The sequence below is a fragment of the Ylistrum balloti genome, unplaced genomic scaffold (assembly GCF_031769215.1).
Source record: "Ylistrum balloti isolate Yb309-2 unplaced genomic scaffold, AGI_CSIRO_Ybal_v1 Utg369874, whole genome shotgun sequence".
Lineage (NCBI taxonomy): Eukaryota > Metazoa > Mollusca > Bivalvia > Pectinida > Pectinidae > Ylistrum > Ylistrum balloti.
Genome location: NW_026782015.1, coordinates 860,052 through 879,261, shown reverse-complemented (window position 1 = coordinate 879,261; position 19,210 = coordinate 860,052). Strand labels below are relative to the sequence as shown.

The following is a 19,210-nucleotide window of genomic DNA, read 5'->3' as shown; positions in this document are numbered from 1 at the left end:
CTTATTACCATATAGTACCCCGTAATTCTATTATTACCATATAGTACCCCGTAATTCTATTTACATTTCCCCGTAACTTTACATTACCTTATAACCATATAGTACCCCGTAATTCTATTGCACACTTCCCCGTAACTTTACATTACCTTATTACCATATAGTACCCCGTAATTCTATTGCACACTTCCCCGTAACTTTACATTACCTTATTACCATATAGTACCCCGTAATTCTATTGCACACTTCCCCGTAACTTTACATTACCTTATTACCATATAGTACCCCGTAATTCTATTGCACACTTCCCCGTAACTTTACATTACCTTATTACCATATAGTACCCCGTAATTCTATTGCACACTTCCCCGTAACTTTACATTACCCTATTACCATATAGTACCCCGTAATTCTATTTACATTTCCCCGTAACTTTACAGTACCCTATTACCATATAGTGCCCCGTAATTCTATTTACACTTCCCCGTAACTTCACAGTACCTTATTACCATATAGTACCCCGTAATTCTATTGTATACCTCCCCGTAACTTTGCATTACCTTATCACCATATGGTACCCCGTAAGTCTGTGGTACCATGGGGATTGCGTAGTAAAGACATGATAATAAGCACACAATCATAATTATTAGAATACGTTTCCTGGTTATCACACTGTCTACCCTGTGGTTTGAGTAGCCAGTAGTGACCATTTCCACACCGTCCAGTAAGTCCAGGCACCGTAACAAATCCTATCAAATTGTTGACCATTTTGTTATGGTTTAGTGCCTCCAGCACCACTCAATTAGTTATCTTTAAATGTGTAATTGCTATCGTGTGTGCTACTTGTCCACGTGTGCTGTACATAAAGGCTGATATTTAAACTTTTGTTAGATCAAGCATTCTGACGTGGCATTTTAATCCAGGTATATAAATACATTTGACGGTAGTCCACAAGGCCGTGGCGGGAGATAGGGTGTGTCAAATACATTTCTTACCTGAAAGATACCTGTACAGTGTGGCGTGTTATATATTACTACGTTGACTTCACTGATAAGCACGCATGGGCGAGTCGAAAGTTGTGGTGGAATCAGGAAGTGATTCTGAAGCAAAGATGGCTGCCAAACCCCCCGCCCCCACTGGTCATCACTCTAACCTGGTCACGTTGTTGACCATGCTGGCCGGAGCAGCAGCACTAGGAGCAGCGGTGTGGTTCCCTACGTCAGAAATGGTCAAAGAACTTCAGAGACTAGTTTCAATACTGGACAGGCCTGCTCAACATCAACCGTCACCACCCGTTCACTCTGAAGGTAATGTACAAGTTCATAACAGCTACGACGCCTGGTCGGACGGACGGACATTAAATAGTTCAGCATTTGAAAACATAGAAATAGTGAATACAATACTACACATATGCATGTTTCGGTAACACAAGCTGACACGTAAGTGATAGGTAACAGTTCGATATTCAGAAAGACAGACGAAATGACGGACGACGGACGGCGAAACATATAACGCAAGGAGTATTTAGCTTAAAAACTGAATTGTTGGTGGGCTTGTATTTGGATGACTGACGGACAAAAGGACACATATATGTATCTGCTAACTCGTACTCGCATTGCCTGGTAATTATGAGTATTGGCTTGTAAAACCGATTCACAAACAACTCATCCTCTTAATAACTTATTTTATACTCGCACGACAACTCTTGGGCGTTGTCCTGGACGAACTGGTGAAAAGCTAAATATGCCTAGGACATTCAAATGTATTTATTGATGTTTTTAACAACCTATTCACGGGTACGTACACATACAGGTACACTCACACAGGTAGGGCACTCCAGATACGGTATGTTAATTATCAATACTTTCACACACACCTACGTACTGTGCCATGTAATCACGCACCAATCACTTTATCGGGGTTTAAATCGTTCCTATGGTGCCTTTTGTTGTCAAATAAAATGTTTGCTATCATATCTGTACGCAAGCAACTTCATACCGCAGGAAACAGTAGACTTCTCTTTTAACGTTCAAATTAGACAAATCCCTTTTGTCCATCAGACACGAGCAATATCGTAACGGTGTTTGTCTACAGCCGACCTGACGATGAACTAGACTACACATGGTCACAAAACACGAAGAGGTTTAAATACCAGTAGTATGTTTCCATTTGTATCAAACACGATACTAAAGACATGACATATAGTCCTACCACAGGGACATTCTAGCGAGCGTTGAAGCATGTATGTGGTCTATGAAACAGAGTTGTTGCTCTGTTCAGGATAAGTCACTGACCTATTCCAAGAAGAGTTGTTCATAGGGTCGCACTTTCGTTCCAGCTATTGACACGCGATACTATTTTTAAACTAGTAAACCAGAGGTCTCGCGTTCGAATCCAATTGGAGGCATGGCAATAATAATGAGTTCTGTTGCATCACTTCTCAGAAACGTGTTCCCAGGAAATTAGGACAAGCTGGTGTGAACATATTATAGATAAATGATAAAATTAGATTACACCTGTTGATAAGGTAAATCCTGACATGCATTTTTTGTCTTCGTTATTATTCTATCTATCGTTTCCTACTAATCCTATCTGTCGGCAATCTTCGACTAATGACTTAGCGAAACGTCAAGAAACTTCAATGAAATACTGATGAGCGTTTGTAGACATGCGGTAAACGTATTTCGCTAAACATCAAAGATTCGATTTGTTAAGATCACTTTTTAACAAAATGATACTTGAACGAGGCTGTCTTAAGTGTAACAAAACGGATATTTTTGCAAGCTACATGTATGATCTCATAGAGCTGAGAATCTGTTATACTGAACATGCATAGAAAATCATTGGATGTTAAGTGGTGAGATCCACCTTCTGTGTAAACGATAGTCTGACTGATTTAAGAAGGAAGTCGGTAAACATAATTTCGATACAAACCGGGATGTGTCCCCATCATCCTGCTCGGGAACGCTTTCTCGTGTTGATAGGATATCGGAAATGAAGTGGAAACTGATTAGAAAGTTACCACCTGCCGGAACATAATTAACAGTAACACAAGTTTTAATGACGGTCTTACAGAAACACAGTCAACAATTACACAAAGTTTAATGACGTTCTTACGGAAACACAATAAACGAGGACACGAGTTTTGCGACAAATGTTGCTTTCTCATTAGCTTCCCTTTTACATAAAAACTGGCCTCCACCTTTAGCTTTAATAAAATACGGATTCCAACATTGACTATAATAAAACATGGCCTCCATCATTGCCTATGATAAAAAATGGCCTCTACCATTGGCTATAATAAAATATGGCCTCCATCATTGGCTATGATAAAAAATGGCCTCCATCATTGGCTATAATAAAACATGGCCTCCATCATTGGCTATGATAAAAAATGGCCTCCATCATTGGCTATGATAAAAAATGGCCTCCACCATTGGCTATAATAAAACATGGCCTCCATCATTGGCTATGATAAAAAACGGCCTCCACCATTGGCTATAATAAAACATGGCCTCCATCATTGGCTATGATAAAAAATGGCCTCCACCATAGACTATAATAAAATATGGCCTCCATCATTGGCTATAATAAAATATGGCCTCCATCATTGGCTATGATAAAAAATGGCCTCCATCATTGGCTATAATAAAACATGGCCTCCATCATTGGCTATAATAAAATATGGCCTCCATCATTGGCTATGATAAAAAATGGCCTCCGCCATTGGCTATAATAAAACATGGCCTCCATCATTGGCTATGATAAAAAACGGCCTCCACCATTGGCTATAATAAAACATGGCCTCCATCATTGGCTATGATAAAAAATGGCCTCCACCATTGACTATAATAAAATATGGCCTCCATCATTGGCTATGATAAAAAATGGCCTCCATCATTGGCTATAATAAAACATGGCCTCCATCATTGGCTATGATAAAATATGGCCTCCATCATTGGCTATGATAAAAAATGGCCTCCACCATTGGCTATAATAAAACATGGCCTCCATCATTGGCTATGATAAAAAACGGCCTCCACCATTGGCTATAATAAAACATGGCCTCCATCATTGGCTATGATAAAAAATGGCCTCCACCATAGACTATAATAAAATATGGCCTCCATCATTGGCTATAATAAAATATGGCCTCCATCATTGGCTATGATAAAAAATGGCCTCCATCATTGGCTATAATAAAACATGGCCTCCATCATTGGCTATAATAAAATATGGCCTCCATCATTGGCTATGATAAAAAATGGCCTCCACCATTGGCTATAATAAAACATGGCCTCCATCATTGGCTATGATAAAAAACGGCCTCCACCATTGGCTATAATAAAACATGGCCTCCATCATTGGCTATGATAAAAAATGGCCTCCACCATTGACTATAATAAAATATGGCCTCCATCATTGGCTATGATAAAAAATGGCCTCCATCATTGGCTATAATAAAACATGGCCTCCATCATTGGCTATAATAAAATATGGCCTCCATCATTGGCTATGATAAAAAAAGGCCTCCACCATTGGCTATAATAAAACATGGCCTCCATCATTGGCTATGATAAAAAATGGCCTCCACCATTGGCTATAATAAAACATGGCCTCCATCATTGGCTATAATAAAATATGGCCTCCATCATTGGCTATAATAAAATATGGCCTCCACCATTGGCTATAATAAAATATGGCCTCCATCATTGGCTATAATAAAATATGGCCTCCATCATTGGCTATAATAAAATATGGCCTTCACCATTGGCTATAATAAAATATGGCCTCCATCATTGGTTATAATAAAATATGGCCTCCACCATTGGTTATAATATAATAAGGCCTTCACCACTGACCATAATAAAATATGGCCTCCATCATTGGCTATAATAAAATATGGCCTCCATCATTGCCTATAATAAAATATGGCCTCCATCATTGACTATAATAAAATATGGCCTCCATCATTGGCTATAATAAAATATGGCCTCCATCATTGGCTATAATAAAATATGGCCTCCATCATTGGCTATAATAAAATATGGCCTCCACCATTGGTTATAATAAAATATGGCCTCCACCATTGGTTATAATAAAATATGGCCTCCACCATTGGCTTTGATAAGATATGGCCTCCATCATTGACTATATTAAAATATGGCCTCGACCATTGACTATAATAAAATATGGCCTCCATCATTGACTATATTAAAATATGGCCTCCACCATTGGCTATAACATAATATGGCCTCCATCATTGGCTATAATAAAATATGGCCTCGACCATTGACTATAATAAAATATGGCCTCCACCATTGACTATAATAAAATATGGCCTCCACCATTGACTATAATAAAATATGGCCTCCATCATTGGCTATAATAAAATGTGGCCTCCATCATTGGCTATAATAAAATGTGGCCTTCACCATTGGCTATAATAAAATATGGCCTCCACCATTGACTATAATAAAATATGGCCTCCATCATTGGCTATAATAAAATGTGGCCTCCATCATTGGCTATAATAAAATGTGGCCTCCACCATTGGCTATAATAAGATATGGCCTTCACCATTGGCTATAATAAAATATGGCCTCCACCATTGACTATGACAAAATATGGCCTCCACCATTGACTATGACAAAATATGGCCTCCACCATTGGTTATAATAAAATATGGCCTTCACCATTGGTTATAATAAAATATATCCTCCACCATTGGTTATAATAAGATATGGCCTTCACCATTGGCTATAATAAAATATGGTCTCCATCATTGGCTATAATAAAATATGGTCTCCATCATTGGTAAGAATAAAATATGGCCTTCACCATTGGCTATAATAAAATATGGCCTTCACCATTGGCTATGATAAAATATTGCCCCCACCATTGACTATGACAAAATATGGCCTCCACCATTGGCTATAATAAAATATAGCCTCCACCATTGGCTATAATAAAACAGGGCCTCCATCATTGGCTATGATAAAAAATGGCCTCCACCATTGGCTATAATAAAACAGGGCCTCCATCATTGGCTATGATAAAAAATGGCCTCCACCATTGACTATAATAAAATATAGCCTCCATCATTGGCTATGATAAAATATGGCCTCCACCATTGGCTATAATAAAATATCTCCTCCACTGTAGCTGTCTAAGAATTTAGAACAGAAGTTAAGATATAAGACTTAAGTTTTTTTGCGTGATCCCTAATCTAAATCTGTTTTCAGACTTAAGTCAAAACTGATAGTTAAGTCCAAACTAGGACTTCTGTTTCCTGATCCTGGGTCCTGGTCTCTATACGGGAGTGGTTTGGGAACGATAGCAATGCATGTGTAAGTCATGTTGGAAGAATTTATCTGTATATCGACAATATCTAAAAGTCATTGAAATCATTAATTGACCAGAAACATCGCCAGTTAAACAAAGAATAGGTGTTTATCACGCACAAGTAGCGTTCAAGGTACAGAAAATGTACAAATACTGAAGAAACGTGTCACTATCTGAATATTGCCTCGTATGTAAATAACCCTGGGGCTCACCATCTACAGACTAACACTGTCAATATTTGTCTGTGAACCCACCCGTCCAGTATTGTGTCAATTCGTAAACAATTGAGATGTCACATGGTCTCACTGACCGATAGTTATCGGCGAACAGACAAACTGGTGGTAATTGATATTTGTGGTTTTATCATCACACAGCAAAACAACCCTTGTGATGTAGTCATTACGTCAGACTTTTCGCAGTGTTTATGTTGTTACGTCAGTTCCCCTTTAGGTCAAGAAAACCGAAGACTGCGTCAATTGGACGTTTAACTCAATTAGTACAAAGTCACATTAAAGAGTGATTAATTTTCCATGTTTTCACCACAAGATTTCAGGTCGGTTGTAGACTTCCATAACAAGATTTAGACACCATTGATCAATTTCCCTATTTACACCATCAGATTTATTGGTGGCAGTAGAACTGCTCCACATGACGATTTTTGACGCTTCATGAACATCACGGTTTTACAAGGAGTTCATAGCTTTTAATTACCATCTCATTTACATAACCGACCCACATCGTTGTAAGACGAGGTTTCTTGTGTTCCTAATAAAATGGAATTTATTCGAAACAAAAGTTTTTTTCATTAATATTTTAAACAAAGTTAATTTCCATTTCGGGCTTGACCACGTTTGACATGTAGAAACAGGCAAGTCTGTCCAGAGTTACCGTCCGTTAATTTCCAATCAGTTGGTAGAGATTGGAAATGTCGGCATTCACCAGTGCGGACTAACAGGACTGTATTACTACGGGTCACGTCACATGTCTACAAGTACACCAAAAGATTATAGGTTCAAGGGCTTTAAGTTATAACATGTCATAACCTCAAATTGACCTTAGAAACCGGAAGTTGATAGGATTTGATATTTCGCCGTGTATTCTGCGGTTACAAAAGAATAACGAGTCATCACGTGACATTTATCCCACAATAGTGTGCCACACATACCAAGAAAATACGATGTAGTTGTAATGTATGTTTGTTGAAATTTTAACACTGCAAAAAAGACACTAAACTCTTAAAGTATTCCAGAATTAAGAAAACCACAATCCAACATTCGAGTTCGAAAGTGACACGCGAACTCTGTGTTCAATTTTATAACCTGTGTGCATGACTCTGAAACACCCCTTTCCGTATTTGTACTTCCGTTTTACTGTTGTATCCATATCTTCATTTTCTCTATCTTTCCATAGAATTATCAGCACCGAAACAGCTACCACGTGATTGCTATGACGTTTACGAGTCGGGTCAGACGTCGGACGGAATATATACTGTCTATCCGTCCGGTCTGCGACAGGGATTGTCGGTGCACTGTGACATGACAACAGATGGCGGTGGTTGGTTGGTAAGTCATAAGAAGTCAAATGTAAATTAATGGTTTCATATCATTTCTTTTTCAAAAAGTTATTTTAGGACATTTTTTCTTTCTATGTCGAAGTCCAGTTGTTTCAGGTGACCAATATCTGATCCAAATACAATGCCTCGTTGATCTCTCCAGCAGGGACGTTGTCCCAGACTCGAATCTTTATAAGTGCTATAATTACCTATGGTGAATTGTAGACATTCCAGCGACGTATGGATGGCTCCGAACAGTTCAAGAGAAAATGGCAGGAGTATATGTTTGGATTTGGCGATCCTCAGAAAGAGTTCTGGATGGGTAAGTCTATACATTTCCACGTGTATTGATAACTACCTGTATTACAATAGCACTCTGTAAAGCAACCTCCTGACCAGTGTGCAGTGACCACTGTCAGCATTCACTGACGAGAACTAGGGAGAGGCTGTCGGTTTACGGAAATGCGATCAGGGGAGGTAACACTGATATATGGGGACGAGAACTAGGGAGAGACTGTCGGTATACGGGGATGAGATCTGGGGATGTTGATATGAGGACGACTACTAGGGAGAGACTGTCTGTATCGGAAATGCGATCAGGGGAGGTAACACTGATATATGGGGACGAGAGATACAGACAGACTTTCGGTATGCAAGGAAGAGATCAGAGGAGGTTATACTGGTATATAGGGATGAGGACAAGGAAGGTTAAGTTGGTAAAAGTGATGGAATATTTTTGTTCAGAAGTAATGCTGATGTACGGGGATATGAGTTATGGCAGTAATTCTGTTAAACCAGCTGGTACACAGGGTTAAGTTCAGGGGAGATAATACTGGTATACGGGGATCAGGGGAGGTAATAAGGGAGATCATAATTATAGATGTACTAAAAGGATATACCATTATCTATATATCTATATGGTATACCATTACATTTACAGGGAATGAGTTCTTATACGCCGTCGTGTCTCAGGGATGGTACGAGTTACGGATAGATATGGAAGATTTCGATGGAGAAAGGCGCTACGCCAAATACAAACTGTTCCGAATAGCCAACTCAGCCTCTAGATACCGTCTTAGTGTGGCAGGATTCTCCGGGGACGCTGGTAAGTTACTGTGATAGTGTGTCTTAGTGTAACAGGATACTACGGGGACGCTGGTAAGTTACTGTGATAGTGTGTCTTAGTTTGACATGATACTCATGGGACGCTGGTAAGTAACGGTGATAGTGTGTCATAGTGTGACATGGTACTCATGGGACGCTGGTAAGTAACTGTGATAGTGTGTCATAGTGTGACATGATACTCATGGGACGCTGGTAAGTTACTGTGATAGTGTGTCTCAATGTGACAGGATACTCCGGGGACGCTGGTAAGTTACTGTGATAGTGTGTCTTAGTGTGACAGGATACTCCGGGGACGCTGGTAAGTTACTTTGATAATGTGTCTTAGTGTGACAGGATACTCCGGAGACGCTGGTAAGTTACTGTGATACTGTGTCTTAGTGTGGCAGGATTCTCCGGAGACGCTGGTAAGTTACTTTGATAATGTGTCTTAGTATGGCAGGATTCTCCAGGGACGCTGGTAAGTAACTGTGATAGTGTGTCATAGTGTGACAGGATACTCAGGGGACGCTGGTAAGTTACTGTGATAGTGTGTCTTAGTGTGGCAGGATACTCCGGGGACGCTGGTGAGTTATTGTGATAGTGTGTCTGAGTGTGACAGGATACTCCAGGGACGCTGGTGAGTTATTGTGATAGTGTGTCTGAGTGTGACAGGATACTCCAGGGACATAGTAAGCTACTGTGGTTGTATGACGGAATACTCCAGATACCCACGTACTTTATTGATCACTGTGACAAAAGGTCATACATATTACATAATTTTGATACATGACGGACAGTCACATTGATAAACATGAATGTTGCTAGTATATGATGATAAAAATAAAAGTTTATATATTGTAACTGTAAACGACATAGTCTTATTAAGAACAGGCAGTAGTGGTGAAAAGCCAGTTGCTGTATAACATACACGTCAGTTTGTGGATAAGTAAGCTTATACTCATCAGTGACTCTTTTTATCAAAATATGTGTGAACGTTCCCTTCATCAGATGTTCGTTTAGATTTTTGTAATAACACTCCTATTTCAATCTTTATTGTGTTACATTATCATTACTTCACACAAATAAAAATAGATTTTATCGCCTGTACCATCGTTACACCTGTATTCCCCTCCGTCTTCTTACTTCTGGTCGGAGAAACAGTTTTGATGTTTACAGGTAAATTTTGTGGCGTTCTTATTCAACCGTAGCAATATTGCTTCGTCACCAACGGAATTTTCAAAAAACTTGCATATAAATGTCCTCTGGACGAGTTTTCGTTTCATTTCATCAGGACTGTATAAGCTGGTCTGTTAATTTTTGTGTAACTTCAGATCTAAATAATTAATGTGTGGTAACCTAGTTTCCTGTTACATCCAGACGTTTTAAACCATCAGTAAAGAGTGTGTTTATATATGGTTAATCCCTTTAAATTCCGTTTAGCCTATTTCCTGAAGAGAATACAACAATCCTTGTATACAACTCGATAATTTGTTTTCATTCAAATCCAGTGAGTACCAGAATTTAATCAGTATAAATTTGATATCAATTACTTCAAGATACCTTCCCGTTTCCCGGAGATCATAAAACTGGTTTCTCATAACCCTTTATATCACTTTAATATAATAAAAAAGGGAGATTACTGAATCTAGTAAGTTGAATTTTAAATATAAAAGTAATTCAATATTTCTTTTTTTGCGATTCACTAGTGTCTGTCGAGCTTGCTCAGACAATTGATTTTTTGGCGCGGCAAAACTGCCGTTGCAATTAAAATCAACACTTAAATATCAGAACAAATCTTGTATATTATTGTATCTTTTACTCTTTCTTACAGAGAAAATTACAATTTTTGTCATAGCTATTTTTACTTCTGGTGGCAATCTTCGAACTTTTTCAGGTTTCTTTGCAAGTCTTCTCGTGTTTCTGACATTAAGACTTTATTATTACCATATAGAATAACAGACATTACAAAAACGCCAAAATTGCCCTGACATAGGTCATTCAGTTTTAACATTTTTCTCCCTCGGAAAATCTTACAAATCGTTAAGATAAAAAAAGGATATAACGAATAATTTTCTACATGTTTTAGCTGTACTCGAGGGAAATATTTGTGATAACTAAAAATTCTCACACTAGGATTTCGTATTAAAATGCATGTTCTTTTTTAAAAAATTCGCCTGCTTGCCCTGTTGAATCGAAAATTTTTCTAAAGTCAATAAATGCATAATACATTTTCCCAGAAGATAAATATAACGATATAAATACACGTTAAATATATACATTGGCCATGGTTGAGTGCCCTTTTCCAAACCCTGTTTGAGCGTTACGGATCAGAACGATATCGTCAGATAGCTTATACAATCTTTATTTACTACTGACGTGAAAAATTTTCCTAAACCCTAAACAGGAAACAAACGTTATTGTTCTGTAATTAGCCAAATCCTAGTGTCACATTTATTTTTGATACATGTATAATTATACCGGTGCTCCATCTTTCTGGTAAAATGCAAGGGTCTTAAATAATTTTGAACAAATTAACAAATGCAGGTAACACAATATCAATTGGACTTCTGATATACACATTGATAATACTGTCGATTCCACATGTCTTGTTATACTTACTTTTTTCACATCTATGATAACTTCATTAAAAGTAATTCTATCATTAAGGATATTTTAATACAGACCGGCCCCCATTGCTGGAATTATAAAACCTTCCACTCACAGGTACCAGTCTCGTCAGTCATTACACTCCTACTAATAAACGAATAATAACGGAAACGACCCAATTCCGGAATATTTGTGATTATTACCGATCCGTTCGAGATGACTCGCTGAGAAAGTGATCTGAATCCACAGATAATTATTTCTGTCCTGAATTTGGTATATGATTCGCTATGTGTCGTGACATAAAACTTTTGCCAGACTTCATCAAGCATCGTTAAATTTTCAGTTAGTCGGACACTCACGTGATCATCTGTCCGCGAAATCAGACACAAATTTCATATAAAGCTTAAAAAACACCATACATGACTAAATTCAACTTAAATGCAATGTTAAGAATGGACATTTACTGTCTTATATATGATTATTTTTTCTCGACCCCAGACTTACAATGATAATTTTGTAAGAGGTGACTCTAGAGAAGTACATAACAGGATAGGTGACTCTAGAGAAGTACATAACAGGGTAGGTGACTCTAGAGAAGTACATAACGGGTAGGTGACTCTTGAGAAGTACATAACGGGGTAGGTGACTCTAGAGAAGTACATAACGGGATAGATGACTCTAGAGAAGTACATAATGGGGTAGGTGACTCTAGAGAAGTACATCATGAGGTAGGTAACTCTAGAGAAGTACATAACGGGGTAGGTGACTCTAGAGAAGTACATAACGGGGTAGGTGACTCTAGAGAAGAACATAACGGGGTAGGTGACTCTAGAGAAGTACATAACGGGATAGATGACTCTAGAGAAGTACATAATGGGGTAGGTGACTCTAGAGAAGTACATCATGAGGTAGGTGACTCTAGAGAAGTACATAACGGGGTAGGTGACTCTAGAGAAGAAAATTAAGGGGTAGGTGACTTGAGAAGAACATACATAACGGGGTAGGTGACTCTAGAGAATTAGAAGTACATAACGGGTAGGTGACTCTAGAGGTAGGTGACTCTAGAGAAGTACATAACGGGTAGGTGACTCTTGAGAAGTACATAACGGGGTAGGTGACTCTAGAGAAGTACATAACAGGGTAGGTGACTCTAGAGAAGTACACAACGGGGTAGGTGACTCTAGAGAAGTAAATTAAGGGGTAGGTGACTCTAGAGAAGTACATAACGGGGTAGGTGACTCTAGAGAAGTACATAACGGGGTAGGTGACTCTAGAGAAGTAAATTAAGGGGTAGGTGACTCTAGAGAAGAACATAACGGGGTAGGTGACTCTATAGAGGTACATAACGAGGTAGGTGACTCTAGAGAATTACATAACGGGGCAGGTGACTCTAGAGAAGTACATAACAGGGTAGGTGACTCTAGAGAAGTACATAACAGGGTAGGTGACTCTAGAGAAGTACATAACGGGATAGGTGACTCTAGATTTGTACATAACGGGGTAGGTGACTCTATAGAAGTACATAACGGGATAGGTAACTCTAGAGAAGTACCTAACGGGGTAGGTGACTCTAGAGAAGTACATAACGGGGTAGGTGACTCTAGAGAAGTACATAACGGGGTAGGTGACTTTGGAGAAGTACATAACAGGGTAGGTGACTCTAGAGAAGTACATAACGGGGTAGGTGACTCTAGAGAAGTACCTAACGGGGTAGGTGACTCTTGAGAAGTACATAACGGGGTAAGTGACTCTAGAGAAGAACATAACGGGATGTTATTGCCCTTTTACTTACAGTGGTAATTTTGTTACAGGTGACTCTATGGAAGTACATAACGGGATGATGTTCTCGACCACAGACTTGGACAATGATGGAGCGCCGGGGAACTGTGCCGAGAGTTTTAAAGGAGCGTTCTGGTATAACAACTGCCATAACGCCAATCCAAATGGGGTGTACCTGGAGGGGGAACACGAAACACTCGCGGACGGTGTTAACTGGCACAGCTGGAGAGGATACAAATACTCTATGAAATATTTCGATATGAAAATTAGGCCTGTATGATAATTGTTCTATTCTTAGCGGCGCAAGTTGTGTAGGAGTGCATGCGACATATAAGAAATCCAAGAGTTTTGCTGTTTCCACAGACCTCTTTTATACATCCACGGCATATATAAGGAATCAGGCATCAGTACACGACGACTCCAGGGTGATACGACCTTGATCTTATATACAAGGTCAAGTGAACCGTGTTGTAAAACATTCAGAAGACATGTATGAGAACAGCGACTGGTCAGATTATGACAGGCCCGAGACCAGGCATTTACATGACTGACTATATTTTGTCATTGTGTAGTCCAAGAATGTAGAGGAGATAAGCATGTTGAGAGTGGAACCCTTGGATTTCGAAAGTATATTTGTGAGGTGCGCATTAGTACGTTTGTAAATATATGTTGTTGGGTCGTATATCACCTGTCAGCACTTATACTAGTGTTGTTGTAAGTCAGACTTTTAAATTACTGGTTACCTCCCTTGGACTGTCCGTAATGAATGTGTATGTTGACATTATAATTTGTTCTGCAGGTCCTCTTTTTTTTTTCGAAGAACGTCTTGCCTGGTTCATTTCTCTCTCCACTGTACCAGTCATATTCAATAAGCTTTTGTTGTGTTCTTAGTTTTCTTAAATTAGAATATTGAAAATGCTCTCTGTCTAATGTCACGAGGTTTGCATAACGTGTTCATTGGGTGGTCAAGCTTTTCAAATCACCGGCTTAAGATATATGTTATTTGATAACACCACGGACTCTATATCCGCGATATTACGTACTTTTGCTCAGCAATTAAAACTAACAACGATTTTTTTGTTTCCGCATTCGTACCTTTATTCCAATGGGAAACATCTCCAAACCCGGTCAATCTTCGTGAGTCGATCTCATTTTACAGGGATATACACTGTACATGTGTAGAATTACTGAATCTCAATATTAATGATATAACAATAAACGTTATGAAGATGTTTTTTTCTAAATATTAATTAATTTTTAAAACAATCAATGTTTTTTGTTCTTTCAAACAGACGTGCATTGTCAACATACTGACAAATAGTGTGAATATACTGACAAAGAGTGTCAACATACCGACATACTGTGTCATCATACAGACATACAGTGTCATCATACAGACATACAGTGTCAACATACAGATATACAGTGTCAACATAGTGTCATCATACAGACATACAGTGTCAACATACAGATATACAGTGTCAATATACAAACAGTGTCAACACACCGACAGATGGTGTCATCATATTTACTTACAGTGTCAACATACCGACATAGTGTCAACAAACAGACATACAATATCATCATACCAAGATATAGTGTCAACATGCCGACATACCGTTTCAACATATTAACACACTGTTCCAACATAACGACATAAAGTGTCAACATCTAATGTTTGTGTAGGTCAACATGCTGGTAATCTTTGACAACTTAGAACAAACACATTGAAGAATGTACAGACAGACTGCATGAACACCTTGGACTTGTTTATATGGTAAATTAAAGTTTGTGTATACCCACATAACCTAACACGCGATATAGACAATAGATGGGCGGTGTCTGTTCTGTATGGTGGATTTCACACAATGTAGCAGACTACAGTGTAATTAAATAGAAAGATATATGGGGTGTTGGATCTCTCGCTCATATAGGTACACAGCGATATGTCACCTGCTGAATATGTGTCGTGTTAATCAACTTTCTGGTAAATTTGAAGTTTGCCTAGAAATTTTTAACTATAAAGAAGATGGCGTCTTCCTCTACAGAAGAATCGGGATGTAGCCACCATCATGGTGTACAGTTTTTATACGTCTGTTCGGACTGTGGCGAGGAGTTAGTTTGTCAGGAGTGTCGGCATGACCTACACCAAGGTCACAATCTCACTGACGTCAGCGACGTCATACCAAGAAAACGAGAAATCATTCGTCAATACATAGACGAACTCTCCTCAACAGGTAGACAGTCCAATGACAGCGCGGGCGACACAGAGGATAAACTACAAGAGAACAGAAGCTCATTCGAGTCCCTGAGAACAAGTATCAGACGACAGGGGGAGGCGATGAAAGGTGTTGTTGAGGCTGTAGTCGACAGGCTAGTAAATGTATGCACAGACATCGAACGCAGTAACGCCAAACTCATAGAAAACTACAAAACATCCCAAGAGAGGGAATCCGAAATACCGCAGGTGGACGTTTGCGAGGAAGTCATCAGGTCAGGAACGGATACAGAAGTAATGAAATTGGCGCAGATGTTTCAATCCGCTCCATTGAAGATTAAGATGGTGAACTATTGTCCTCGCCCCCTAGTTACCGCCCAACTACAACATATGTTAGGTGCATTGACTGTAGATGGACTTCATCACGAGTATCAACGTGCAAAAACGTGCACGATTCTATCTCAGTTTCAGCACTTGTCGACCGCCAGCACTTGTCGTGCAATCGAGAGCGAACAGGACCAGGCCTGGTTGTCACACTGGGGTGATAGCGTCATATACCGTGTGGACCAACAAGGCCTCGTTAAGGAAAAGGTCTGTTGTGGAGTTAAGGTCCGTCACATGGCCCTCTGTCCCGAGACAGGGAGGGTTTGGTTCTGTTGCTGGGAGGACGGAACCGTCCGTGAGATATTGGACCAACCAGTGACTAGGATCGTAACGGACCTGTCACCCATGTCTCTCTGTGTCACGGTAGATTGTACGGTGGTGGTGGGTGTGGCGGGGGACATCAGACTGTACACAAAGGACGGCCACACAGTGACATCTAATGACCTTCCCTGTACACAGTCCGCAGTGACGCCCCACCATTTGGCCTGTTGTTCCCAGACGGGAGATATTGCGGTGGCCGATAATGATGGCGTGGTTTATGACGAATATATCTCTGGATCGCGGACAGGGAAACATCCCCACATCAAGGTCATGGATAAACAGCTCTGTATCCGGTTCCGTTACCCTGACACCACCAGATGGAGCGATATCCATCAGTTGCTGCGGTACCCGTACGACGTGTGTTTCGATAGGATGGGTGACATTCTCGTTGCGGACTGGGCGACGCACTCTGTCCTTCAGATAGACGGAGGACGAGGTCACCTTCTGAGGACAGTGTACACTTGTGACGCAGCCCCACACACCATCAGTCAACAGGGTGGTGTGCTTTGGGTGGGACTCGTAGGGCGAACTGTTAGGGTATTGAAACATAGAGTGGAGCATGAGGAGGAGGACCTATAGAAACAAGTCATGTATATAGCACATCCGGGATTATTTTAGCAGCTACATGTACTGGGCTTGATAGGACTAAACAGCACGTTTACCCCCCTATACTTCGTTCTGTTTGCTAGCTGACCATACCGTGATTGCACTGTGTTGATTGTCTGAGGTTTTTATGAAAATGTGCAGGTTTTGTGTTACCTTTATAATTGTATCGTAATATACATACAATATGTTTATCTTTAAGAAAAAGTCACAAAACAGGTTTTACACTTTAATGTAAGTTAGCTCTCGGTGTCAACAGAGTGGATGATAAGACTAGTTTCTGCAGAACATAAATTATTTCCACTGAAGCGGCTCTCAGAGGCAGTGGTCGCGTCGCCGGTAGGCCCATACTCAATGACCGTGGTCAGTGGGATGGCCGATTCGTTCTTGGCTGAAAACGTGGACGTGTAGCCGCGCGTGGATTGTGCGAGTTTATGTTGCGGCCGACCCGGACTGGACGGCGGATGTAACACAATGTCAGGTGGGGGGCGTTCAGGTAGAGGCATCAAGTGTTTATTAGAGTAATTTCCCTTCCGTCTGTTCCCTACTCCCATATACAGGACGGTCGTATCACTTTTTGCCTTTGACGACAAACAAGGGTGATATTTGTATAAACACTGTATATACTTCCTTTTGATAACCACTGCCAAAAATATGCACAACCCTATAACAAAGAGTAAACACAACACCAGCGGTGCTATATAAACAGGACTACCGTTATCGTGTGAAGGACCGGATGTTGTAATAAACACACAATTGACAGGTATACCGTCATCCATGTTGTAGTGATGACAGAACTCGGTAATACCGGAAACTGCACAAAACGTATATCTCGTGTCTGGCTCCAAATTTCCGATTGTCGTTGGCCCGAACTTTACATTTGAGGCCATTGTACAAGCAAACGTGGAAAAGTTAGTCCAATAGAGAACAGTGAATCTTGATCCATTGTCTGACGTCTCCACGAAATTGTGTTTACTGTCGTTTGATTGTCCTCGTAATATCTCTAGCTTGACTGAATTAGATGTCGTTAAATGATATTTCAAGACAACATTATATTGACACCTACTTCCGGTGTATCGCTCACTACACTTACAGGACGCGTGGTAATCACTTCCGTTTGTCGACATTACTTCCATACACACACCGTTGTTAGTACAGTCTAAGATTTCACACGGCGAGTCCAGCCTACCTGGAAGATACAAATATTGACGGTCAGTGTGATAGGTACAGGACGGGTGCATTAGACTGTCCGGTGACTTTTGTTTGGTCTCAGAATGTAGTCGTTACATGATCTCAGTGTTCAGATAGTGCTTTATAAAACAAAACATCGTGAAAATTTCAGTGTTTTGCTTGATATCGTATTTGACTCCAAAATGTCTATTATCTGACATTTGCCTTGCCATAAATTATCTTGTATGTTCCGTTTGACTCACCATATATTGTCTTGTATGTTCCGTTTGACTCACCATATATTTTCTTGTATATACGGTTGACTCACCATATATTGTATTGCGTGTGACGTTTGACTCACTTTATATTGTATTGTACGAGACGGTTGACTCACTATATATGGTATTGTATGTGACGTTTGACTCACTATATATTGTCTTGCATTTGACGTTTGACTCACTATATATTGTATTGTATTTGACGTTTGACTCGCTATATATTGTCTTGTATTTGACGTTTGAATCGCCATATAATGTCTTGTGTGTGACGTTTGACCCACTACATATCGTCTTTCATATGATGTTTGACTCATAATTTCCTTCCTCGTATCCGATGTTTCGACTTACCGTTCATTGTCTAGTATCTGCTGCCTTACTCACCACATATCGACTTTAATCTGGCGTTTGACTCACCACACATACCCATATAAGACATTTGACTCTCCATGCATTGTCCAGTTTGTGATGTTTGATTCACCAAATATTGACTCATATCAAACATTTGACTCATCAATTATTGTCTCGTATCTGACGTTTGACTCACCACACATACCCATATAAGACATTTGACTCTCCATGCATTGTCCAGTTTGTGATGTTTGATTCACCAAATATTGACTCATATCAAACATTTGACTCATCAATTATTGTCTCGTATCTGACGTTTGACTCACCACACATACCCATATAAGACATTTGACTCTCCATGCATTGTCCAGTTTGTGATGTTTGATTCACCAAATATTGACTCATATCAAACATTTGACTCATCAATTATTGTCTCGTATCTGACGTTTGACTCACCATTGTTCTGGTTCCCGTTAATTAACTCCATGGTCACAGACATGAATA

General features: G+C 39.7%; 3 protein-coding genes across 3 annotated transcripts; 2 read left to right on the top strand and 1 right to left on the bottom strand.

Annotated features, from left to right (window-relative positions):
• Positions 1 to 1,057: 1,057 nt before the first annotated feature.
• On the top strand, positions 1,058 to 13,664 carry LOC132546054 (fibrinogen C domain-containing protein 1-B-like). The gene is made up of 5 exons (XM_060209749.1): positions 1,058 to 1,304; positions 7,762 to 7,904; positions 8,120 to 8,216; positions 8,835 to 8,999; positions 13,417 to 13,664. Exons 1-5 carry the CDS (start codon positions 1,058 to 1,060, stop codon positions 13,662 to 13,664), a joined length of 900 nt encoding a protein of 299 aa, XP_060065732.1.
• Positions 13,665 to 15,413: 1,749 nt separating this feature from the next.
• On the top strand, positions 15,414 to 16,886 carry LOC132546076 (uncharacterized). The gene has a single exon (XM_060209771.1). It carries the CDS (start codon positions 15,414 to 15,416, stop codon positions 16,884 to 16,886), a length of 1,473 nt encoding a protein of 490 aa, XP_060065754.1.
• Positions 16,887 to 17,149: 263 nt separating this feature from the next.
• LOC132546075 (uncharacterized) lies at positions 17,150 to 18,713 on the bottom strand. Its single transcript, XM_060209770.1, has 2 exons — positions 18,707 to 18,713; positions 17,150 to 18,099 (listed from the first exon to the last, which is right to left on the bottom strand). Exons 1-2 carry the CDS (start codon positions 18,711 to 18,713, stop codon positions 17,150 to 17,152), a joined length of 957 nt encoding a protein of 318 aa, XP_060065753.1.
• Between the last annotated feature and the right edge of the window lie 497 nt (positions 18,714 to 19,210).

What these genes read in the sequence shown, in the direction of transcription:
- LOC132546054 (XM_060209749.1), top strand. Translation starts at nt 1,058, where the DNA reads ATGGGCGAGTCGAAAGTTGTGGTGGAATCAGGAAGTGATTCTGAAGCA. An exon ending in ACCACCCGTTCACTCTGAAG is followed by an intron (nt 1,305 to 7,761) that starts GTAATGTACAAG and finishes TAGAATTATCAG; the next exon opens with CACCGAAACAGCTACCACGT. An exon ending in TCAGAAAGAGTTCTGGATGG is followed by an intron (nt 8,217 to 8,834) that starts GTAAGTCTATAC and finishes TTACATTTACAG; the next exon opens with GGAATGAGTTCTTATACGCC.
- LOC132546076 (XM_060209771.1), top strand. Translation starts at nt 15,414, where the DNA reads ATGGCGTCTTCCTCTACAGAAGAATCGGGATGTAGCCACCATCATGGT.